Source organism: Gossypium raimondii, chromosome 8 (genome assembly GCF_025698545.1).
Source record: "Gossypium raimondii isolate GPD5lz chromosome 8, ASM2569854v1, whole genome shotgun sequence".
NCBI lineage: Eukaryota > Viridiplantae > Streptophyta > Magnoliopsida > Malvales > Malvaceae > Gossypium > Gossypium raimondii.
The window spans coordinates 2,123,182-2,148,818 of record NC_068572.1 but is presented as its reverse complement, the minus strand read 5'-3'; the positions used below and the strand labels follow the sequence as shown (position 1 = coordinate 2,148,818).

General features: G+C 31.8%; 3 protein-coding genes across 6 annotated transcripts; 1 reads left to right on the top strand and 2 right to left on the bottom strand.

Annotated features, from left to right (window-relative positions):
- Positions 1 to 672: 672 nt before the first annotated feature.
- Positions 673 to 4,713, top strand: LOC105790192 (VIN3-like protein 2). Of its 4 annotated transcripts, none has more exons than XM_012617665.2 (5): positions 673 to 827; positions 936 to 1,016; positions 2,157 to 2,835; positions 2,906 to 3,210; positions 3,303 to 4,713. In XM_012617665.2, the coding sequence occupies exons 2-5, from the start codon at positions 998 to 1,000 to the stop codon at positions 4,472 to 4,474; spliced, it is 2,175 nt and encodes a 724-aa protein (XP_012473119.1). In that variant the 5' UTR covers positions 673 to 827; positions 936 to 997; the 3' UTR covers positions 4,475 to 4,713. The 4 variants fall into 4 exon arrangements, with proteins under 4 accessions (XP_012473119.1, XP_012473113.1, XP_012473118.1 ...); XM_012617659.2 differs by having other exon boundaries at positions 3,279 to 4,713; XM_012617664.2 differs by having other exon boundaries at positions 674 to 827; positions 3,282 to 4,713.
- A 381-nt stretch (positions 4,714 to 5,094) lies between these two features.
- Positions 5,095 to 7,165, bottom strand: LOC105790194 (uncharacterized). Its single transcript, XM_012617667.2, has 4 exons — positions 6,764 to 7,165; positions 6,557 to 6,654; positions 5,443 to 5,513; positions 5,095 to 5,353 (listed from the first exon to the last, which is right to left on the bottom strand). The coding sequence occupies exons 1-3, from the start codon at positions 7,044 to 7,046 to the stop codon at positions 5,460 to 5,462; spliced, it is 435 nt and encodes a 144-aa protein (XP_012473121.1). The 5' UTR covers positions 7,047 to 7,165; the 3' UTR covers positions 5,095 to 5,353; positions 5,443 to 5,459.
- A 988-nt stretch (positions 7,166 to 8,153) lies between these two features.
- On the bottom strand, positions 8,154 to 13,585 carry LOC105790193 (adagio protein 1). Its single transcript, XM_012617666.2, has 2 exons — positions 13,109 to 13,585; positions 8,154 to 10,236 (listed from the first exon to the last, which is right to left on the bottom strand). The coding sequence occupies exons 1-2, from the start codon at positions 13,330 to 13,332 to the stop codon at positions 8,643 to 8,645; spliced, it is 1,818 nt and encodes a 605-aa protein (XP_012473120.1). The 5' UTR covers positions 13,333 to 13,585; the 3' UTR covers positions 8,154 to 8,642.
- Between the last annotated feature and the right edge of the window lie 12,052 nt (positions 13,586 to 25,637).

Here is a 25,637-nt window from a genome sequence, read left to right as displayed (position 1 = left end):
GTAGCGTGAGACAAAAAGTAAACTAAACGTACTACAACGTACCCCACCACCCATATATAAATTAAGTTATATTTGTACAATGATTTTTTTTATTAAGTTATATTTTTACAATGATTTTTTTTCTCTTTTTGAACAATTTCATTATAAGTTCTGATCATATATATATATTTTTAGTACAATACCTAAAATTACTCATAGTCTCTCTTCAACCCATAAATAAAAAGATAATGCGTTTCAATGCACTTGAACCCACGTATTTATATATTGACAATGTTGATGCTAATCACCAACACCGCGCATGATAAATAAATAATTTTATCACTATAATCAAAATATCACTTGATTTTTAGGTAATTTTTAAATAAATAAATTATTCATTAATTATTTTTTTCTATGCCATAATCTTATTTTTTTAAAAATTTATATTTGATAATTACTTAAAATTTTGACTACCTGACTTGAATTTTAAACAAAGGCAAAATTATTCCACAAAACTCGAAATTAAAAATTTTATTTTAAAGACATCAAACACCAACTCGAAATAATAACACGTCTTCTCCTCCTCGAATCTCCCATGAAATTTTAAAAAAACACACTAAAATATAAAACCCACAACAAAAAGCTAGGACCCATTTAATAGTATAATATAAAATATTATCTGTTTCCATTTTTTTGCAGAAAAATAATTATATTAATAAGTAGAAAAAGAAAGGGTGAAGGAATAGATAAAAAAAAGAAAAGAGAGGCTTTTAAACACTCAACCAACCCCAAAACTTTCAGTCATGGATTCTTTTTTGGTGTGGCTGAATTTCAAGCCTCTTTTCTTGGTGGAAATATTTATTGATTTCTTTATTTTATTTTCACTACTATTTCTTTGTTCTAATTGTAGTGGTGTTTTTTTTTAATTGAAAGTTCCTTTTTTGTTGTGGTTTCAGGCTTAGAAAATTTGGGGTTTTGATTGTAATGTGGGTTTTGTGTTGAGTGCTTTCCTATTGCCATGGATTCCTCTTTTGAAGGTAAAGAAAAATTTGGGGTTTTTTTTTTGAGTGATATGTAATCTGGGTTTTAGTGCTTTCTTATTGCTTTAGCTATTATTTCTAAGGATTCCTCTTTCGAATGTAATTTTTTTTCCTTCTTTGGATTTTCTTAGTGATATGTAATCTGGGATATGAATTTTTTTTGGTTTCTCATTTATAGTTTATTTAAGGTCTTAAAGGTTAGATCTTTTGCATGCTGGTCAAATTGTTTCAGTTTTTATTTTTAATTTTTTAATTTTTATTTTCACTTCAGTAAAGATTTTCTCTTTAAACTTAGTTTTCAGCTAAAAGATGCTTTTTTAAAAAAAAAATTTCCTTTGTGGATATTTGGTACCATATTGTCTTTTTTTACATTTCTTCATCATATTTGATACATTAGTTTCTTACTAATTCACTTTGGTCAACTGGTGGATGAATTTGACTGTTCATTTACTTTCATTCATTGCATTATATTGATGTATACTTGGCCTTCGGTTTATGTTGGAATACAGCTATGTGTTGGACATGAGTATGTTTGATTTTTTCCCCTGGAGAGTCACGTCTTTATACTCATGTTCGTTCACACTTATGTGTGTGTATGTATATGTATCTGTATATATATATATATCCTCTCCAAGGCATGTCCCCGTACTTGTGTCCGTGTGTATATATATATATAGACAAAAGTGAATGGCAATAGGTTGTAAAAGGTCAAATAGCATTGTGTTCAATCCCTTCCTTGAATTGTGATGTTAGTAATCCACGGTGTTCGGTATAGTTCGGAATGTACTTTTTCTAATGCAAGTCAATTATGAGTTTTCCTGTTTTAGAACAGAGTGGATCGGAATTTACTTCGATTAATATAGATCATTCGACCTTCCTGAATGACTTCCATAATTGGTTGATAACACTGACTACGTATCGGCAATTCTCGAGTTCTTGTTGATTTTTTTTTTCTTGTTCTAAATTTGGTAATCTTGTCAGTATTGCCGTTGTTTTGTGTGAAGTGGATGACAAATTTCTTGTATTTTTCTGACATTTTGTCGAGTTGATATTAGTATTAGGATCTTTTGTCCCTTTCGGACTTTCTTGTGCTAACTCTTGTTAACTCGCAATTTTATGTTTTTCCGTTGGCTTTAGGAGTTGCGCTCGATCCATCAAAATGTAGTAAATTGAGCATGGATGAAAAGCGAGAACTCGTATATGAATTATCAAAGAGGACAAGTAGAGCCTCTGAAATGCTACAATCATGGAGCCGCCAAGAGATTTTACAAGTCCTATGTGCCGAGATGGGGAAGGAAAGGAAATATACCGGTTTGACTAAGCTTAAAATTATTGAAAACTTGTTGAAAATTGTAGCCGAAAAGAATTCAGGGGATCATGAAGGTGTGACGGATCCCGAATCACATTCATCCCTATCAAGTGGCTCGAGATTATCCAAAAGGCAAAGGAAAGCCGATTATCCTTCTCGACTTCCTATTCCAGTGAATGATCCTGTAATCCGTAATGGCGGCAATGACATGATTAATGCTATTTATTGCAAAAACTCGGCTTGCAAAGCTACCTTGAGACAAGACGATACATTTTGCAAGAGGTGTTCGTGCTGCATCTGTTATAAGTTCGATGACAATAAGGATCCTAGTCTATGGTTAATTTGTAGTTCGGAGCCTCCTTTCCTGGGAAACTCTTGTGGCATGTCGTGTCATCTCGAGTGTGCTTTAAAACATGAAAAGTCCGGTATTGGTAAAGATAAACAACATGCCGTTCTTGATGGGAGCTTTTATTGTGTAGCATGTGGGAAAGTAAATGATTTGCTTGGGTAATTACTATAGACAAACCACCTATAATTACGTTTTTGTTTACTATTAATGTCTTGTTTATTAATTTAGGTGCTTGAGAAAACAACTTATGGCTGCAAAAGATACAAGGAGGGTCGACATTCTCTGTTATCGCGTTTCTTTAGGCCAGAAACTTCTTAATAGGACTGAAAAATATCGTAAGATTTCTGAGATTGTTGATGAAGCTGTGAAGTTGCTTGAAGCTGAGGTTGGTCCATTAACTGGTTTGCCCGTTAAGATAGGTAGGGGTATAGTCAATAGGCTTTCTTCGGGACCTGAAGTTCAAAAACTATGTTCTTTAGCTGTGGAATCACTTGACAAAATGCGTTTCGATACTATCTCACATTCGATACCAGGTAATATTTAGTTTGTAGAACTCTTAGTTAAACACGTTTTTGTGTATAAACTCGTCTGACATTTTCAGCAGGTTCATGTTTGACTTCACCAGCAATAGTACGTTTTGAAGATATTCGTCCGACTTCTGTTACTGTGATTGTGGGTACCGAAGGACCTTTAGTGAGCACTATTATCGCTTACACCTTATGGCATCGCAAGGCTCATGATCGGGATTACCCTGCTAAATCGACTTGTATCATGTTTGTGCCGAAGACCAGGTTTGTTGTCACAGGGCTAACTCCAGCTACGGAATATCATTTCAAAATCGTGTCATTTGATGGTACAAGAGAGTTCGGCCCGTGGGAAGTTCCGATTTCAACAAGCTGTAGTGTTGATGAAGGCCCGGGCTGCCCGATGATGGAGAGAAGCCAAAGCCCGGCAACCAACTGTAGCAGCCTTTCAAATCCTTCTTCAGTGGAGGACGAAACTAATAACATTACTCCGTACAGTGATCAGAATGACGACCGGGCAGACAATTACATTACGTATTGCAAGGGCACAGATAAAATTGTTTCCACGAGTTTATCGAAAGGTACTATCAACTGCACTGTCCTTGGTGAAGATGGAATTCCGGAAGAAGTTCCTATGTTAGGTGAGGAACGTGCAATGGAGATGGTTGGTCCGATTCTTGATTCCGACGCATTAATTGTTGAGAAAAATCCCACATCTGAGGACCGAATTACTGAGGAGACAAGCACCGATAATGGCTCTGACACCCTGGTTGAGACTGATACCGAGCATTTACCATTTGTCGGTTGTTCCGAAGCTGGGTTACCAATCACTCCCTGCAGGATGGAAATAATAAAAAACATACAAGGAAGAAGTGGAAGATTGAAGTCTAGCAACAAGGAAGCCGAGAATGGGACAGGGAAAGGAGAAGACCCTCAAGACGGAAGCACTTCAAAGAAGAAAACCGGAGAACGACAAGACGAGGAATGCATGGAAAACGGTCTCTCAGATACGGATTTCGAGCATTACGTGAAGGTAATCAGATGGTTAGAATGCAAAGGACATATCGAAAAGAACTTCAGACAGAAATTCCTCACCTGGTACAGCTTAAGAGCAACCCCGCAAGAAGTAAGGATCGTGAAAGTATTCGTTGATATCTTCATTTCCGATCCAGCATCTCTTGCGGAGCAGCTCGTGGACACATTCTCCGATTGTATCTCCAGCAAAGGATCATCCGTCGTACCGGCTGGCTTTTGCATGAAGCTTTGGCATTGACATGAACGGACTGTTGCCGAGTAGTGAGCTACATGTTTCCGAGTGCAAAACCGGATTAAAGTCGGTGTTCGGCAATAATTCTTTAGACCCACAACATTCTGGATTTAGTTGCTTTTGTCATTGTTATGATCATGTCAGAATTGCCAGAATCGTCTTTTTATCTTTTTACAAAAACACTGTTGGTTCATTCACCCAGGTTTTTAAAGTTATTTTCTAATGGTATTTACATTTCATGTTAATTGAGTTGCAAAAATTTTAACATATTCAATTTTTTATAGTAAAAAATAAATAAATTTAAACCGGTTTTTATGGTTCTATTGGATGAACTGATTTTCTGTTTTCAGTTCAATTGGTTTGATTAAACTTTTGAAGAGGTCACTCGATTATGATTTTTTTTTTTTTACAAAATTACCACTCAACTATTACTCAGTTAGGAAAAGTTACAAAATAATCATTCAATTTTCTTGTATTTTTAGATTCAAATTAATCGAGTCGAATTTTTGAGTTTAGATCAGAATTCCCGGTCTAGTTCTCAATTATCTCTTTAAACCGGTCCGAAATAACGTAAAATAAGATCATCATCTCAATTGCCTGTATGCATATACATATGAATGAGAAACTTAAGCAACAAAATGATGCATTTTAATAACATGACAACAGATAGAAGAACATGTCCACAGTTTATAGCAAATCTCAAATGCTAGAGAGATTAACTTGGTAACCCCAATATACAAACAAGCTCAGTTAGCTACTATAGTATAAGGAAGAACATAAGCACATACAATCCTGATCCGATCCCGAGACATCAAACGAAGTTCCCTTTTTGAACCTGGACATCTTTCGACCACAAACAACCACCACCCTTACTCAGTGCAAGTTCTGCAGAAACAGCAAAATCCACGATATAACCTCGAGAAAGGATAACATTAGAAAATGTAAAAGGCAGGACGGTTCAGGGTCTTCATTACCGGGGACAAGAAGTATGCTACACACTCTGTATTTTGCTAGATATTTCTTTCACTTTTACACCTTCCTTTTCCTGCAATAAAACGATTTAAGACGTTAAATGATGTCGATATGCTAAGTATTGAGTAACTAAGTGAACTTAACATAGCGAAAATGATAATACGAACAGCTTTTCTTGCATTGGCACATCGATGTTACTTTCGTGCTGTGTCTGTGATATAACTAAAAGCAATGCACTGTAATAGGCTTAATGAACCTATAGACATTAAGTTGATAATGTAAAAGCATTGCAAACTATATATAGTTGTTAGGTCTAATTATAGCTTTAGTCCCTCTACTTTAATGTGATCCTCAAACTGAAAATACCGTTAAAGTGCTAACGATATTAACTGTTAATTCATAACAATGTTTATATTGTTAACAAATTCATGTAAATCCACTTCAACAGTTGACAGTGTTATCAATTTGGACCTACTAGTAATATTACAAAAGTAGATCAAATTATGCCAAATTAAAATAAAGGATTGAATCACAAATTTCAATATAGTATGGGAACTAAAACCATAATTAGACCCTTTTTCTTTTTTGTTATATCTCTATTATAATACAATACATACCATTGTTTATAACAACAGAAACAAATTGCTTATAAGCTACTTCACAAAGTACCTTAAGAAATACTTTGATTTCATTTCACCAAACTACCAAACTTAAAGGAGCTTAAAAGTTGGTTCTAGTCCCTTTACTATGATGAAATTAGAGATTTAATCCAAATACTTTAATGTATCATGATTTGGTCCACTACTTTTATAATATAATATTATTAGTAGGTTCAAATTAATCACACAGTTAGGCCATGTGAAAATCCAATTAATCATATTCTATCAGTAATAAATTGATATGTTGAAATGCTTAAAACTGTTTCTAAAATTCTACTAATAGTCCTAATAGCAATATAAAAGTAAATGTCGCATTAAAGTAGAGGAGTTAAATCCTAAATTTCAACATAGTACAAGGACTAAAATTATAAATATACCAAAGCCATGACCTGGAAAAAACAAAAAAAAATTTCCCGAGAAAATGCAACAACAAAAGGAATAATTTATAAACACTTACCAATCCCTTGCTCTCATAATAATCGTCCAATGCCCATTGATACTTGGACTGATTTAAGCCGAACCAACGAGCTAAATGGTCATCCAAGCTTGAATGAGCTACAAACAAACAAACAAAAACATTAGCAAAGGAGAAAAAAATGAATTGTTTATGATTTAAACCCATAATTGAACCAAAAAAAAGAGAGGAAAGAAACAGTAGAGATACCGTTTTGGAGTTTGAAGGCAGCGTTTTTGAAGAAACCCAAAAATGAACCATCGGAAAGGGATTGGGAAGTAAGGAAAGACTTGTCGAACTGTTGGGGAGGTGGCTGGACAGGCGGCGGAGCAGAAGGATAAGGAGAAGGAGAAGGCGGCGCCGCCTTCTTGGGAGAGTGAAAAACAGGAGGGTCAGTTGGAGAAGGGGTTGACGGAGGGGTAACGAAGACGGTGTAAGGGCCGATCTTGCTGATCATCGGCGGTGGAATCGAAGGATCTTTTTTGATTGGCATTTTTTAGTGAAACAGTATTGAGAGAAAAAAGAGAAAAACTAAAGCTTAGAAGCAGAGTGTCAGTGTCACGAAACCCAAATGGGGGAGAAGATGGATGCTGTTTGTCTTTAGTCTCTCTGTCATTCATTGTACTTTTATGCCTTTTTTTAAATACTATATTTATTATTCAGAAAAATAATCAATCTAAAGAATAATTTAGGGACTTGAATGTTGTAGTTTTAGACTTGATATTTTTTAAATTTTGGTTTGTGATTATATGATACTTTTTATTATTCATACCAGTCCCTAACATGGATTAAAATTGAAGAAAAAATGTGAAATTTAAAAGTTAATGTGGATTAAAAAAGATTAAAGACTAAATTGAATTTTTTATCAAATTCAGGGATTAAATGTTGATTTATCTCAATAATAATCTGAATAAAGGTCAATTTTCCTCTTTTCCCAAAAGAGACGATTAATTGTTTTTTTTAGAAAAGTTAACATAAAATGAATCTGTTCCAATCAGGTCCCAAAACAAAAAGCCAATTAAGAAGTGATAATTTTAATCCATATCCAAAAGTGTTCGAAAAGTACGGTTATTATAAAAATAGCAGTGGTGGTAAAATTAGATATTATAATGATACTGTAATGTATGACAAAAAAAAAAAAGTTAAACTCACCCTTGGACTTGTAAAATTCAAAACTTAAAAGGCTGAAATGATTCAAATAAATAATTGAAAATTTGAAATCGAAATGAATTTAATTTAAATAATTAAACCCTTAATCAAAATTAACTCGAATTATTATCAAATTCAAATATCTTTTAACACTTAAATAATGTAAAAATCAAATCAACAAAATAAAATAAATAATTCAAATTTTATACAAGAATAAGACATTACAATCTCTAAAAGAAGACGCAAAAACACATAATTTGTAAAAGAAAACGTAAATACAACATGAGCCTCAAATATAAACAATAAAACAGATATAAAACACAAACACGAAGATGAAACAGAAACTTTAATTTTATTTTAAATCGAGTCTGGGTTAAAATCAAACCAAATTTCAAATTTAAAAGACACCACCAAAGCTGGTTTCACAAAATAAAATACTAAAGCAACAGGCTTGGACCAAAAAGAAAAAGCAACAGGTTACTATAAACATGCAACATCCTTTTTTTTTTTTTAATTACAGAGCCTACAAATACTATAATATGTAGCATATATATATATATGAATAACCTAGCTTGTCTTCAGTCTGTCTGTATCAAATACTAGCATCCTAAGAAGCAAGAATAAACCATTGTCAGCATTGTTAGACGGTTCATACCAAACCTTACAAAAAAACCAAACATGTTTCAAGCCAACTCGTTTCTGAGTTCTGTCCTGGGCCAGCCAGCCGGACCGGAGCAACCTCAGTACATGAACATGCTTCACGACCAGAAGAATGTTTTGTCAGGATAGTTACTTTCCAATGATGTTCAACAATCCAGTTCCTTCCCAGAATTTTAATCTCAACTTTGAGTCGCTCGTTTTTTGAGCTGAGACTCGTTTGTTTATAAACACGGATTATATGCATCTGCAGATTCATCTTTCAGCCATGACAGTAACTTTATCAGATAGCAGAACTTGCCAATGATAGTTCATGGAGCTCGGTTAGCATCCACTCTTCGCCTGTTTGACCACCGAGTACGATAGCCCTTGTTCCACCGACAACACAAGTACTATGCCCCCAAGCAAACCTCGGGGGTCTCCCGGGCACATTTAGTATCCTCCATGTAGGTTTCTCATCGGTTGGATCCAGGAGATAAAGTTGGGAAGCAGAGTGAAGACCAGCGACAGACCCGCCAAAGATGAGAATTCTTCCACCGGGTAGGCTCACAGCAACATGGTCAAGTCTTGGAGGTGGAGCTACGCCCCCGGGGTTTCCAGCGCCAGGCATCCCACTCCCAGTTACACATCTCCAACAGGGTTCCTCCTCACTTAAATCCATTGTGAACACATCACTAGAACGAAACCGTAGAGGACCACTCTTAGCAAGACCTCCAAACATCAATATTTTCCGACCACCGTATACCGACAGTGTGTGACCCAAACGAGAAGGTGGGGTCCACGCTACGGGTATCTCTCTCCAGACAGGTTTCTCCATTGAAAGATCAAGCAGGAAAGTGTCACTAAGAAGTACTCCCGAATCTGCACAACCACCGGAAACTATGAGCTTGGTTCCATCAAGAGTGCAGGAGCTGTGCCACGATCTAGGTAGCGGAGGAGCCAATCCTGAGATCTCTCGCCAAGTCGGAGGCTTAGCATCCAAATCTAGCACGAAAACATCATTTAGCAGGCCCTGCCTTCCACAGCCACCAAATACCACCAGATGAGACCCATTCACGCAAGAAAGTGTATGACCCCAACGACCAGGTGGAGGAGAACTCACCTGGACATGTTGCCACTCCGGGTTACTGGAATTCAGATCCAATACAAAGGTGTCGTTCATCGGTTGCATATTTACTCCTTCACCACCGAAAAGTACAACTCGATTCCCGACAGCACAAGCACTAAAGTTGCACCGTGAAGGTTCAACAGCCCCTCCAACAGTAAGCTTCCTCCATGCAGCTGCTTCAAGAGTGGTCAACTCCCTTGCCAGCCTACCCCACCCAAGTCTCTTGGCACCAGGAACTGTCTCTAAAACACGAGTAGTCTCGTAACCCCATGCATTTTGACAGACCATCAGCCAAAGGTCCTCGTTTTTTGTCAGGTCATATAGTCGTCTACAGACAGAACCAACAGATGCAATATCTCTTGGAGTCAATCGTGATAGTATCTTGAGAGACAATACCTCATCGCTCAATTGCAATATCCCGCAAAACCCACGGTAGACATTTCGGTCCCCAACTACTCCAGGCCGAAACGCAGAACGGGTGGATGACTTCATAGACTCCTTTATTGAAGATCCAGGCACTGGACCTAGATCGATGTTCACTTCTGTGAAGATCTGGATTCCAATAACATGAGTGATTATACCATCATCTCCATAAATAGGAGTAAGACGCAATTTGTTCATCAAAGGAGACCCATCCTTTCTAAAGTTCAACAACTCTCCTTGGAACTCAATGCCCTCCTCAAGACATCTCCTTATTTCTGATACCACTGAGGAGTCTACCAAAGGATGCCGTCTTTTTGCAAATGGCCCTCTATACTGTAAGAAACGGCTGAAAAAAAATCACACAAATACCAGAACAACGCAGAACTTGTCAGAAGATGAATATTAAATATTAATTTTCTCTTTCTACAAGAAAATTTAAGGGTAACAAGGAGTATAATAATAAACAACTTTCATGATGATCTACAGTAGCTACGGCAATATATGAGAAGTGGGGTAAGTAGGCAATATACAAGAAGAAAAGGGGGCAGTAGGTGGTATAAGCTTTCAATTAAAACAATGCTCTGAAACAAAAAAACATAGAAGGTTATCAGAGAACCTTTAAAAGACCTTCTAAAAACAGCATTACAAGAGAACATACAGTTATCGCCTTTAACTCCACCCTTGTACAATTGTTCAGTTGTGACCCCAATAAGCATAAAACTACCAACACAAACAGACGTGCAACTTTAGAGGCCTCAGCATAACCAAGGAAAGCAGAAATTAACCAAATGCAAATGGTTCGTTAAGTAAACATTTAATAGAAAAAATAGATTTAACACAGCAAAAACTAGGATATGCAAAAACAAAATAAAGATTCAAGATTAATAGCTCCAGATGCTTGCTGACAACTTCTACAAGGAAAAAGGAAGGCTCTGGTCAAGGGATGTGCAGCATCTCTAAAACTCATGGCCCAACTAGAAATTCCATCAGCTCCCAGGCTGACAAGTAAGAAGGCACTTTTTTTTTCAATTTTTCCAAGTCAGATAAATTTAAAGTAGAGTCATTTAAAGCCTTCAAGTATCAAGCCAACAATTTCTGTTTTACAGTCCAAAACCAAAGCCAAACTCCAGTTCACCAAAAGGCTTTTCCAGGAGCTCCACACTATTTTGATGACAACAGGCTGACCAAATTTATAAAAAAATGTGTCTCGCCACATCAACATGATTCCTCAAGGAAGCATGAATTTGAGTCTCATCTGATACTACCAAGATAGTTATGAAGCAAGTAGAAATTGAGTCTCATCTAAGACTGCACAGATATTTTCACCATATTACATAAATTAAGAAGTAAACTGAATTTCCTCAAATGTACTGCATCAAATCTATATGCTAAGCTGTAGAAGTCATAGTTATGGTCCCATTGACATATTCTGCTCACGTCTCCCTTCAGAAAAGCTTCAACATATAAACATATAGGCATAAAAATGACAATGTAGAACGTTAGTTCTATTGATAAGCTTCCAAACATCCTATCCAAATTTGTAACCACCATAGTTCAAGGAGCTAAACTTTAGTGTAGCATTCAAACGAAACACCAGAGCTTTTTTGGGTGCTTTTAGAGAGCACTTCTGAAATAGAGGAAGATATCATCTAACTTTCCAAAGAGAATTGTATAGCATGGAAACATTCCTCATCCCATCATTGTACTAATTGCTGGTATATTGGGTAAAAATTCAATCTTTAGTCAATATAATATGAGATTTAGTTTACAAATATCAGAAACATTTTAACAATGATAAAGCATTTCAAAATTCTTTTGGGTTGGTATGATTCAGGAATGTATCCCACTTAAAGAATGATTATTCATAAACACAAACACTTGATTATGATACCACAACATCAAGAGGTAGCTTCTTTTGAAAGTAACAACAGGAAACAAAATATAAAACTGAAGATGCCCTCTTAAGCAGGAACCTTACTGTCAGCATGTAGAATAAATTTGAAGCTAGAAAGTCTAATACAATCAAGTTGGAAGTATGAGACCAATATATAGATAAATCAACAAGATATTAACAGCCACCCCCTTGATACAAGCTTCCAACCCCAAATCACAGTATCACGAACATAAAACTAGTAATATGCCAACCACACAGACCCTTCTGTCAAAAAACTATAGTACACTTCTCAAGCAAAATCCTACTGACAAACTAAACAAGAACCCACACACGAAAGATTCAATCAAGATTCAATCAAGATCCAGATCCCTTTTCTAGTGTATGCTAGCCTGCTCCACTAGAACTAAAACATCTCATCCTGTTGGCGATCCTTCGTACAGAAAGGTGACAGCATCTAGGGTTCCTCAAACAATGTGATATCTCACACCGGGTAAATCCTTAACCCTCCCTCTCTTACTAAGACTACAGAATGTTCTGGTGAATTATGGCCGATACCAGGTCTATAAGGAACTCAAAGTTCACACCAAAAAAATCCCCTGCAGCAGAGTACTTTCTAGTTAATATCCACTTTGTAGCATACTCCCCACTAAACACACTATTTTAAGGAAATCAATTCCAGCATTGTTAATTTTGCAGTTGTTCAGGTAGATAATATGGGGCTTCACTGCACCCTCAATATCATGTACCTGTTGAGGTAAGTTCACTCGGATTCAATAGTAAGTTTACAAGTGTGTCTAGACGAGTGTGCTCAACTTTCTTTAAGTTTTTCCATGTATATGGAGAGTCATATCCCCATGCCCATATCCAAATGTATGAACTTCAAGCAAAATGAAGAATTGGAGCAACATAAATGTTTAGTCTGCATGAAACATTAAACAATTTCTTAACCAAAAAACAAAAACCCCTTGAATATAAGCTTCAAAAAGGGATTCCCAGATCTAAATTCATTAAACTGCAAAGTAAATTCGCTTGTTCTCGTTGCACAACAACATGTTAACGTGAAAACTAATACTTCCTATCTTGAATAATTTCAACAATCTTTATCACATAACTAAATTCCCATCCAAAGGATGGTAATTGAAGAAAAAAAAGAAAAACCCAATAAGTGGTTTCCATTATCCCCTAAAGTCCATGACACAGACCTAACAACACATTGTAATCTACGCCCATTTTATACAGTACTAAAAAAACAAAACCCTAAACCAAACACCATTCAAAATGTCAGCTAAAATACGGACGAAGACAAAAGCAATAAAGAACTAACCAATTGCGACCAATAACCTCTTCAGCACGATACCCAGTAACCATCTCGAAGATGGTGTTGATATAAACGATGGGGTGGTCGGGTTCGATAGCATCGGTGACAACAAAGCCACAAGGAGCCGTTTGCAGCAAATTCTGGACAGGGAAAGGAAGTGGGTCTCCATCGTTAAAGACGAAGCCTTCGTCTTCATCCCCACTCAGATCGGAATTACTATCCCACTCCATCAACACGTATATATCTCTGTAATCTAAGAAAGCTTGAAACCAGGTGGAAAACCCATGGAAACTGATGAAAAGAAACAAAAGGGAAAACGAAAGAGATGATAAAGAGATAAAGAGAAAAGGGTTTCAATGAGGAAGAGAAGAGATAATTTGAGTGGTGAGCAATGTTTTGGGGGAATTTTTAAGGTAAAGGCCAAAGGGAGAAAGGAAAATGGGAGAGAAAGAGTAGGTTGTACATAACATTTTGTGCACTCTCTCCTCCGTCACCGCCTTTCTTTTATTGCTTTCGGTCAAAAAATCTGCTATAACTTTTTCCAAAAAAAATCCAGTGATTCATTTCTATTATGGGTAAATTTCACTTAAGGTCACTAAACTATTAATAAGTTTATATTTTGGTCACTAAACTATTTGAAAATTCTTCATTTAAGTCACTGGGCTGTTAAAATTATTGTTGTATGATCTTCTCTATTTGTACCGTCTGCACCAATCGAAAGCTTTCATTTTCCTTCTCTTCTAAAATTCAGTTTTTTATTTTCATGAAACAAGTTTGAATGCACAAATCTGCAAACCAAAATCCAAATAACTTTTTTTTTTTATTTTCGACACTAAATTTCAGACCAACTTGGATATAAGGTATATAATTCTACTCATCGATGGGTACTAATTCACCGTATCGACTGTCGAATCACCATTTGGAGCTCACTGGCCAAACTTTAAAAAAAACTTAATAGTTTAATGATTTAAATAAAAATTTTCGAATAGTTCAGTGAAATAAATGAAAACTCTCAAATAGTTCAATGATCATTTTGTAGTTTTTTGAAGTTGAGTTATCAAAATATAAACGCGCTTGTACTTTTCGAACGAATAACTTAAATTTGACGTGTTAAAAAGATAAATTGTACTAATAATATTTAGGATGCTTATTTCTTTTCTTACTGGATTCAAACTATCTAGAGCTTTCCTTGGATCGAGCCAAGCTAGGCCACGACCCGATTCCAATAAAATTAAAGTCTAGGTTCGTTCTCGAGTTGGCTTGACCCATAACCCATTCCGTCGTTCACAGTATTAATAAAAAATATATTTTTTATATTAGTATTTATATGTTTCACATTTTAATTCAAAAATACATTTAATCAAATTCAAAGCAGGTCTAAGTCGATTCAAAAAAACAAAATCTTGTTCAAACTTTGCGGGTGAACAACTTTAAAACCAGCTATAAAAGTAAGTACACATGTATTTACCATTTGATTCGTGTGTTAAATATGTTTCACATTAAACTTGAGTTCACATTTTAAGCTCAAGCTAATAATGATTAAGTCAATATAAAGACCTAATTGATAAAATATTAATATTTTAAATATTTAATTAAAATATTTTAAAGTTTAAGGATCAAATTAAAATCTAAAACATAAGTTGAGGATGTCTTATGCAATTAATTTATTCTTTAAAAACATAAAATCTCGTATGAACCATTAATTTAATTTAAGGTCTTACCTGGATAGGCTGGACCTGCCACGGGGATAGTTCTACCTTTAAATGGTTTAAATGAAATATTTATTTGCAATTTCAAAATAAGGCCGATTTCCTTTAAATCGGATCGGATTAGTGGTTAAATCGGTTATGTTATCAGTTCGTTAGTGAAATATTATTAAAAATTAATAAAAAGATTTAGTTCAATCGCTCAATTCAACTGGTCCATACTGGTTTCCTGATCAATCGTTTCAAGACCTCTTTTCGAATTGATACCCTGAACAATTCTTGATCCAATCGATTGATCTGATTCGGTTCTAATAATATTGGTAACTTCATCTATATAATTTCATCTATATAATTAAAAATTAAGAAAAAAAATTTAAAAAGTAAATGTTGAAAGAATAGTTTGATTATTTAATTATTAAATATTTGATATTTTCTTCGATCTTCATATTTCCAACTCTGACAGGATAAGAGTGTCGGCCCACTTCTACGAATCGAGGCATAGCATTTCATGGACCTTTTCTTACATGTTATTGGGAAAAAAATCTAAGAGCATCGAAATGCAAAAAGAATAAATAGATATTAAAAAAATAATGATTGATGTAGATCGAGTATTAATTTAATTGGTATGAGTATTGTTGCTGGTGCAGGATAACATGAGTCCGAGTACGTTGAAGCGCGTTATCCTCATATTTATGGGTAGTTTTAGGCAAACCCTATATTGAGATTATTCAAAAAAAAAATCAATAATTCATGCTTCGTATCATTTCTTTTGTAATTTATCATACATGCACAAAATCACGTTTCTGGTCATTTAGTTTTAAAAAGTTATAAGAAGGTCACTGGATTAATCGAAATTTTTTATTTACATCATTAGAATATTAAAATCGTTGTTGTATTGCATTTTCTGTTAACACCACTTGCATCAATCAAAACCTCTTCTTTCCCTTCTTTTACACAGTTTATTTTTTTCATGAAACAACTGTGTATATCATGAATCTACAAACTAAAATCCAAATAATTTTTTTCTCTGATCTTAGAGACTGGTTGTTAGATCATCTTGGATCTAAGGTATGTTCTATGTCAATTCGTCATTTGGAGCTAGCTAACTAGACTTTACAAAAAAAAAAAGCTCAGTGACTTGAATAAAAAAAACATTCGAATAATTTAGTGACTTAAATAAAAACCTTCAAATAGTTCAGTAATTATTTTATAACTTTTTAAAATTGACTAACTAAAATGTAAACTTACTAATAATTTTATGACCCTAAATGTAATTTACTCTATTATTATTTATTTTTTATAATAAAATTCATCCGAATTAAACCTAGTCAAAGATGAAAAAACTCACACCCAAACCTGAGTTGGGTCGAGTAAGCTCTTGACTAGTCTAGTTATAACACATAATGTAATTTTCTATTTAGACTCTTTTATAGTTTATAAAATTTTAAATTAATAATGATAAAATTGTACTTTAACCTTTCAAAAATTAATAAAATTTAATTTAATATTTTTATAAATTATTAAAATAATAAAATTATATTTTTATCATCGTAAAAATAAATAAAATAATTCCGCTTCTGCCCTAAACTAAAGTGTCTTTGTGAAACTCAAAAACTAATCTTAATCCACTTTAATGGCTGACCATTATCAATAAGACAGATTGTCATTGCCACGTCACTTGGTACATTGCAGTCTATGCATCAAAAGAAAAAAAAAATCACCTTACAAAATCAATTGGGCACTTGTTTACCTCCATTTATAGAGGGTGAAATTACTTAACAAGTCCTTTTATTATAGAGTCTAGAAGTAAATATAATTGATTTCGCATCGATTCCAATTATATCAGTTGGTACCGTTATAGTAATAAGCTGAAACAATTACTTTTCTTTTCTGCATCGATATCAACTTTGATTTGTACCGGTTTCGATCTGACCAATTCTAATTACACTGATCGGGACATTACGCGCCAACTAGAGCATGAATAATGTTAAAAATACATAAAATTATTATTTAACCAATTTTAATATTTTTATTAATCAATTTTAAATTTAAAATTTAACCAAAGTAAGGAAACAACCTTAAAATTTTAAGTAGAAAATTAATGAATAATAAAAGATAAAAAATTTATATAACAAATAAATTAAGGGTGAGTTTGGATAGGCGGTGCGTTTACCTGCGGTTAGTGTAAAAACAGCGGTGGCGGTGAGATTGGATACTGTAGCGTGAGACAAAAAGTAAGCTAAACGCACCGCATCGCACCGCACCCAATCGCCCATCTAAACTCACCCTAAATAAAACAGAAAAAGATAATTTTTAAATGCTTCACCAGCACAACATTTATGTATGTTTTTGTTAAATTTTCGTTTTATATATTAAGTATGAGATGAACTTATTGTAGATTATTTTTAAATAATGGCGTGGATAAATTTATTGTTTAATGTGTGGGATAATTCTTTTCCATGTTTATTTTAGATTTTTAAATGATGAAATTTTATTTATAAAGTTTATTGATGGGTATTTTATATAATTAATTAATATTTTATATTTGAAATTATTTAATCTAATTCATTTGATATATTAAATATTTTTAAAATATCAATAAATCCAAACAATACATTGGAGCAGATTGGTATCGATCATTATAAGTTCTAGTAGAAAAGGTCACCCACCATATCGTACTAACTACTTTGGTCTAGATTAAATTAATCTTTCTACTATTAAATAAATCAATTTAATCCTTGTACTATTAAAAAGAATCAAACAACGTTAAATTGTAATACAAATAAAAAAAGACATAAAAATTATTATTTTTCATTTGCAGCTCAACTTCAAACATCCGTTTGAAAACCATACAAACTTTCAAAATATTATCTGTTTTTAAACAATAAATGGCATTTTTAGGTAAAAATACCATGGAAATCCCTATATTAGGAGTCAAATTGTTATTTACCCCATTTACTCAAAAAATGAATAAACTAATCCTTGTATGTTAAATAAAAGAGCAAATTAGTCCCTTTAATTAAAATTTGCATCCGTTTCTACTATTGAAAACAGGTGCGACTTACAGAATAATCGAACAAATATACTTAGAGTGTCACGTGTTTCTCATATCAACATACATAGACTATGTTTTTTTACAGTAGAAATAGATAAAACTTTTAAGAACCAGTTTACTCTTTGATCTAACATACAATCTAATTCCTAGTACGACCTCTACGATATTTTTATCCATTTTTCTATTCGGCAAATTGATTCGTTTAATAATAAAATGAATAATAATTTGATAAATTTGTTATAATGTGCTTCCACCATTTCCAAAGTAGTAGAAAGGCCAGTCTCCGTTATTAGCTCAAACATGGAGAGACTGCCTTTTATGTACATACCAGAGCCCGGACACGCATGCAGAACAGTCGTGCAACGGTATAAGCTCGAACTTTCAAGCGAATATTCCCCATACAGGAATAAAATCAAACAGTTTCACTGCAATTACATGGTGCTTAACATTACCAGACCAAACGCCCGAAATTAGCCAATGGAGTAACAAGAGAACACTTTCCCAATCCACAGAAAGGTCTAAAGCTTTCAACAAACTGAACATACCAATTCGAAGCAGCTCCAACTTCAAACAGAATCAAATAAATCACGCTCAAACAAGAAACCCATCTCTCGATTTGACCTTCTTCTCCACTGTTAATCAAATTGAAAGAACTGGAACGTGATTGGGGGTTCCTCGCAATGAACTTTCACCGTGAAATTTCAAAGTAGAATCCAATGAAACGGGTCCAGTTGTGTGAAAAAAAGGTGGTGCTGAGCTGAATCTTGATTAGCTTATTGACTGTGTTGGGACAAGCAAAAATAAAAATGGTTTGCCAGTCATATTTGATTAGCTTATTTGACATGTATGCCACTATGCATTCAATTTATTCAATATATTGGTATGTCAAACAATTGATACATCAATAGGATAAGGCTTGAAGTAATAAATTTCTTTTTTTTGGGTAGAAAATAACCAATATTAAGCGAATACATCAAAAATAATTAAACTCATACGAAGAGAGTATTATTCGATAATAAAATCTCTTGAACTAAGAAGTATTTCAATTTTATACTCTAAAGACACTAGTGGTAAATGACATCAGGTAATCTTTTTTTTCTACGTGTAATTATCTCTAATGAATTATTGGATTTAAATTTTTTCCTTTTTTGGCAAAATGGGTTTAAATTTCTAAATTTAGAATTACTTCTTTTTTTTTCTCTAAATTTATTATACACCCAATTTGGCAGGTGGCAACAGCGGCGTACATATGTTGAGTCTTTAGCCCCAATTACTCAATAAATATAAGAAACAAGACCATATTTAAATTCGCTTAATAGCTTTTTCTCGACCAAATCTACTCTGCATTATCAACTATATGAATTATCAAGTCATTGGTTTTCTTTTTCAACATGCTGTTAAACTCTTAATTAACTAGTAAAAAAAAAATTGAACTTCATTGACAATAAGAGAGAACTATAGAAGAAGAAAGAAGAGACGAGAAAAAAAAACAATGGTCCAATTTGGACAAATTTTAATGCTCGACGAAATCGATCAAATTTGGCTTTGGTGTGCTAAATTTTAAATTAATGGAAGGCTTTTTTATTTTTATTTTTTGAAAAATCAAACTAATATTACTATTTGTAAATAATATTTATAATCAATAATTACTTATAAATATCAAATAAACACTATTTTACGAATCATATAACTCGATGCTTCTTAAGTAAGGTATGAGGTTTGAGCCATATAAACAAGAAAAAGAAAACAATCTTTAGAACCAGATTAATGGTTGAATCGATCGAGTCACTGATTTGTAGGTTCAACTAGTTCGATTAAATAAATCATTAAATATTCATAAGAAATAAAAAAAATGGTGATCAATTTGTTCGTACCAATTCCCGAATCAATTGATCTAATATCTTTCTCTGATTGATTCTCTCAATCCGATTCGATTTAAACCATTATGATTTTGCCCTATTTTGGAATTCAATCTATTTCCACTTCAAATTTAATTGCGGCTATCTCAAAGCTGGAAGAAAACATTTGATGAGCCATTGATGGGATTGATGTTAATAATAATTGAAAATAAAATCACAAAAGTTGACTTCTGATGCCTTAATAATAATAATAATAATAATAATAATAATAACAACAAAAGAGATTAGTTCTGCTTTTTCTTTTTAAATCGATCAAACAAAAATAAGACTTTCAGGGGTGACAAAATGTAAAATTTACCATTTAAGTCCTTTAAAACTTTTAAAATTTTAAATTAATGAAGATAAAATTATGCTTTGATTCTCTTAATAATAGATAAAATTATAAAGATATAGACTATTAAAATAGTAAAATTATATTTTTATTATCGTAAAAGTTACAATTTTTCTAATTTCACCCCAGAAGACTTTGCAGTAAATTAAATAAATATTAGATTAGGTTAATAATGTATAATAACAAAAACATCTAATTAAATCAGCAATATGAAGTCAAAGCCTTTGTTTCTATCATTAGCCTCCTCAATAATATATATGTACTAATATTATTATTATAAAAAATCCCAGTTGTGGTTCATAATTTTCTTATCATATTTTGACTTTTTAGAGAAAAAATAAAAATTATTTAATATTATCAATTTCCAATCAAGCAATAGCAAGTGTGAGTGCAAGCTCACAACCCACGCCAGGGGAAGATAATCAATATTTAAATGGAAAATAATTGACATTTCACATGAATAATGCATGCTACTACATCATTTCACCATTATTTTTTTGTATTAAATAAGGTTGTAGTTATGAAATTTTCGAGATTTTATGTTCGAGTTTTATTATTGATAATTGGTGTAGTATAGGTTAATTTGAACATGAGATAAAATAGGGGTAAGAGCAGGTAGTGACCTTGGCCCTTTAGAAAATAGTAAATATTAATGTTGTTTGAATCTGATTAGATTAATCGGTCGGACCAATTGAATTTGGAAAGTGGTTTTGAATCGATTAGATCAGTATGAGCCTACTAAAAAACTAGTTGGACCTGACAAATTTAAAAAAAATGATAGATATATCTTTTAGTTTCTTTGAAGTTTATGAAATTATAAATTAATATAATGGTAAAATTACATTTTGTCTCTCTCAATAATGTATGATTCATCTTTAGCCTAGAGTTGTTCACGGGTCGAGTCGGGTTGGACTGAGGCTCGTTCCAAAAAGATTGTTTGAATTTTAGTTTGCGGATTCGTAAAGTTTAAAATTGTTTCATAAAAAAAAAACTGAACTGTAGAAAATAATGGGAAGAATAGCTTTCAATTGGTGCAGGTGGTGCAAACAGAGAATGCCATACAATAACAATTTTAATAACTCGTTAACCATTTTGTAACTTATTAAAATTAAGTAACCAAAACATAAATTTACTAATAGTTTAATGACCTCGAATGTAATTTACCCAAAAAATGACACAATACCTATTTGCGAAATTACTTCTTTTCACCAATAACACAATATCGAATCTGTTAAGAAGTTCATCAGCTTTTAACAAACGATACTTAGAAAACCTCGAGTCAAAAATTACTTTAAAATAATAAAAATAAACTTAATTAACTAAACTAGCATTAAATAACAAATTAAGAATGTCGTTGTCTAAATAAGAGGTAATAGGCATCTTTTCTATTAATTATATTTTAGCCCCTACAGTGGTTCGAAAGGACTTGAAATAATTTTTTAAAGGATTTGGGTCAAAAATAAAGCATTTATTATGTGTTATTTAATTAAATTGAAAGGACAATATCTGGAACAAGTAGGGACATTTACCCTTTCCAAAGTCAACTTACCTCCAAGTAGTACTTTGTTTATTATTTATTATTATTTTAAATAAAAAAATTATATATTTTTATAATATAATTTATCTATTTAATAATAATTTATTTTATGTTTACATATTCCAGAAATATGTGAGAGTCGTGCTGGTCACATGTTTAATTAAACATATTTCAATTGCTGATTGAACCTTAGTTCGATTGGTATGAACATTGTTATCAATGCAGGAGTATGTAGGTTTAAGTTCGCTGAAACGCATTATCCTTCTATTTATAGGTTAGGGAGGACTATGGTTAGTTTTAAAAAATATTTGAAAAGGAACATATATAATCTGAAACTACTTAAATATTAATATGTAAAAAAACCAATAAAAATAGAATAAATAGGCAATAATCATGCATCCTAATTATTATTATTATTATTATTATTATTATTATTATTATTATTATTATGCTTCCATGTGCAATCACCTACTGTATTTTTTTTTTAAACCTTGACATGTCTCAGTTAATGCCTATTAATGCCTACATGCATGACATTCTAATATTAAATACATAAATTATTAATGTATGTATATTATATTTTAAAAATACTTTAATATCATTCGAACAAAGCCAATTGAGTCTTAACTCGACCGGCATGAATATTATTGTCAATACATAAGGAAGCGGATTCGAGTGCCTTGAAGCGCATTATCCTCCTATTTATGGGCTGGGGAGAAGCTATGAGTAGTTTTAGATATGCTTTTCAAAAGGGGCAGATATGATCAAAACCTATAAAGAAATTATTCAAAAAAATTGCATATGAGTTTACACGTTTAATATTTAATCGAATGTTTTAAATATTATATTTTTAATTGTGATAATTAACGTAAAATAATCGTTCTTACTTGAATTATTGAATATAATTAAAGTATATTTACTTATCAACTCAAATATAACAGACAATTTTCAAATCATAATCGAAACATTTCTAACATATTCAACATACAATATAAAACAATATTAACATTATTAACTCTAATATATTAATTATTTGATAATTAAAATGTTTAGAATTCTATTGAAATAATCATTCTATCTTAAAATTAGCACAATATTTTTGAACTAATAATTGTAAATTAAATTATAATATTTTTAAACGCGTAATAATCATCACTATTTTTATTAAATTATAAGTATTTTTAAACGTATAAATATCACAACTTCTATTTTACTCCAATTTTTTATTTTAAAACGTAAATTTAATAATATAATGAAAAATAAAAAAATTATTGTCAGCCAAAATTTTTCTCGATATTTTTTTATACGGATAATACCTAATCTTAGACTTTGAGTTTTTTTTTTTTATTTATTAAACATATATTAATTTATATAGTTTTTAAAATACGATATATAAAGTAAAATTATATACTATTAACAAATTATTTTGCTTCACGTTAACGGTTTCTTTTGACCGTGGAGTACAAAATCAAAGCCGTTTTATACTTTTTGAATGCCGTTTCATGCTTTTTCTACGAGTGAATTAAATTTTTTCTAAAATTTATTATTATATATATATATATATATTATTGATTAGATGTTAAGATTAGGGTTTGATATTAATAAGAAATTAGGGTTTTATATAAATGTGGGATGATAGTATCTTCATGATCGAATCTCAATGTTAAATCTAACATTGGAATGTACAAATATATATATAGACTTTGGCTATGGCCTCGAATTAGATTGTTGATCAAATATATAAATTTTAGGGTAAATTATTAAAATAGTCACTTTTGTTTGCTTTGGGTTATATTTTAGTTACTTATGCTTTAATGTTACGTTTTAGTCACTTACGTTATCATATTGTAACATTTTAGTCATTGAGTCGTTAATTGTCGTTAACGGTGAAAGGGGAAGCTGATGTGGCACGTTAAATCATCATTTTAAACGAAAATTTTTAGGTTAAATTCTACGATTGGTCCCTATATTTTAACTTTTCTTTTTCCATCATCTTCTGCTTCTCCCTCTATTTTCCTCCTTTCTTCGTTTCTTTTAATGTAATTTTTCTATGTTTTTTATTTCTTAAAACTAGTCCACAAGTTCGCCTCACTTGAAAAAATTAAATAGTTCAAAAAAAATAAAAGTATAGGAACTAGTTTAACAAATGAAAAACATAGAAAAATTACGTTAAACGAAATGGAGAAGGGAGGAGAACCGAGGGAGAAGTAGAAGAGAATGGGACAAAAAAAAGGAAAGTTAAAAAAATATAAAAAAATTAAACTGCTCAAAACAAAAAGATATGAGGACCGATTGTATAAATTAACTTGAAAATTTTGTTTGAAATGACGATTTAACATGCCATTTCAACTTATCGTTACACAGTTAATAGCAATTAACGGGCTCAATGACTAAACTGTTACAACACGATAACATAAGTAACTAAAATGCAACATTAAAACATAAGTGACTAAAATGTAATCTGAACTAAAATTCATATAATTTAATAATAAAATGATTAATTATAAGGTATTTTCATATATATATATATATATATGGAGAGAAATAGAATAGGTAAGTACAGGCATTCAATAGTGAAAATTTGTTCAAAGCAAGAAAATATATTAGCTGTAGAAGATCTTGTAATAAATTCTTATCTTAAACTATATATAACATAGTGTATTTCCTTTTTTGAATAATCTCGTTATAGGTTTTAATCAAAGGTATAGTTAAGGGGAATGGTAGGCGTTGGCCCTCTAAAATAGAAAGATTTATAAAATTTAAATTAGTAAAGATGAAATTGCACTTTACACCCTAAAAATGATAACAATTTGATTTAATTCTTAAAAATTATAAATATATAAATATTAAAATGGTGAAATGCTTTTTACTATCGTAAAAATATATAATTTAATTTTGGCCTCCAAAAATTTTCTGGTTCACCCATTGTTCTAATCATATCAGCTTCTTTTACATAATATCTAGAATTACTCATAGCCCCTCTCCATCCCATAAATAGGAGGATAATATGCTTCAGCGCACTTAAACTCATTTCCTCCTGCATTGGCAACAATGATCATACCAATTAAGCTAAGACTCAATCAACATATCTCACTGTCTTTAATAAAGAGAAAATATTTAAAAAGATATATATGACAAAATTTTTAAACTACTCATCAAATAAAAAAAATACATTGCCAGTGAAAATTATCTTTAATAAATATCTTAATAAAAGATTTTACTAAAATTTTAAAATAATCGAAAATTTGAAAACGATTTACCATAAACATATCTTTTGACAGAGTAAGTATTCGGTGAAGGCATGATTACAGGCCGGTAATTTTGAAAAAAAAGTGAGTAGGAATATAATGTAAATTTGAAAATTATTTATGTATTAATTAAATTAAAAATAAATATGTGATAGTATAATTAATATTTTCCATTTATCAAAATTAATATATATAAATTAATAAATAAAATTATTTAAAAATCGAGTTTTTAATTTTCACAAGCGGATTAATGGTTTGACAAATATATAATAGAGTATAACAAAAAAATTACATAAATAAATATATCACTTGTCACGCTCTCAACTTATTTGTGGAGTCTAAAAAAATTCTCCTGCCTGTGTATCAAATAATAGAAGTTAAAATTAATAACTATATATCAATAAATGTTGGATGCACTGATACGTCAGATATCTTAAATTTTTTTTATAAGGGGGTATCGAAACTGAAAACTTGAATACAGACTCTTTGCCACTTCAATCACGGTTCAATTGAAAATTGATTCAGTTTTTTTTTAATATTAACTTTCTTTTAAATATTTATTTTTCAGAAAGTGTTAAAAGTACAGTACAATCAGAATACAAATATAAATATGTGGGAGTAATCACAAATGTAAAAACTAACGTTGATAATTGTAATATAAAACGATGGTAAAGCAATAAGAAAAAAAATAAAACAAACAAATTTTACGTGAAAACCCCTTTTGGGGAAAATCACGGGC

Excerpts from the sequence above, each read along its gene's own strand:
- LOC105790192 (XM_012617659.2), top strand. Across the intron at positions 2,836-2,905 it reads AAAGTAAATGATTTGCTTGG|GTGCTTGAGAAAACAACTTA; the intron begins GTAATTACTATA and ends TTATTAATTTAG. Across the intron at positions 3,211-3,278 it reads TATCTCACATTCGATACCAG|CAGGTTCATGTTTGACTTCA; the intron begins GTAATATTTAGT and ends TGACATTTTCAG.
- LOC105790193 (XM_012617666.2), bottom strand. The coding sequence starts at position 13,332 with ATGGAGTGGGATAGTAATTCCGATCTGAGTGGGGATGAAGACGAAGGC. Across the intron at positions 10,237-13,108 it reads GAGGTTATTGGTCGCAATTG|CCGTTTCTTACAGTATAGAG; the intron begins GTTAGTTCTTTA and ends ATTTTTTTTCAG.
- LOC105790194 (XM_012617667.2), bottom strand. The coding sequence starts at position 7,046 with ATGCCAATCAAAAAAGATCCTTCGATTCCACCGCCGATGATCAGCAAG. Across the intron at positions 6,655-6,763 it reads TGCCTTCAAACTCCAAAACG|CTCATTCAAGCTTGGATGAC; the intron begins GTATCTCTACTG and ends GTTTGTTTGTAG. Across the intron at positions 5,514-6,556 it reads ATTATGAGAGCAAGGGATTG|GAAAAGGAAGGTGTAAAAGT; the intron begins GTAAGTGTTTAT and ends GTTTTATTGCAG.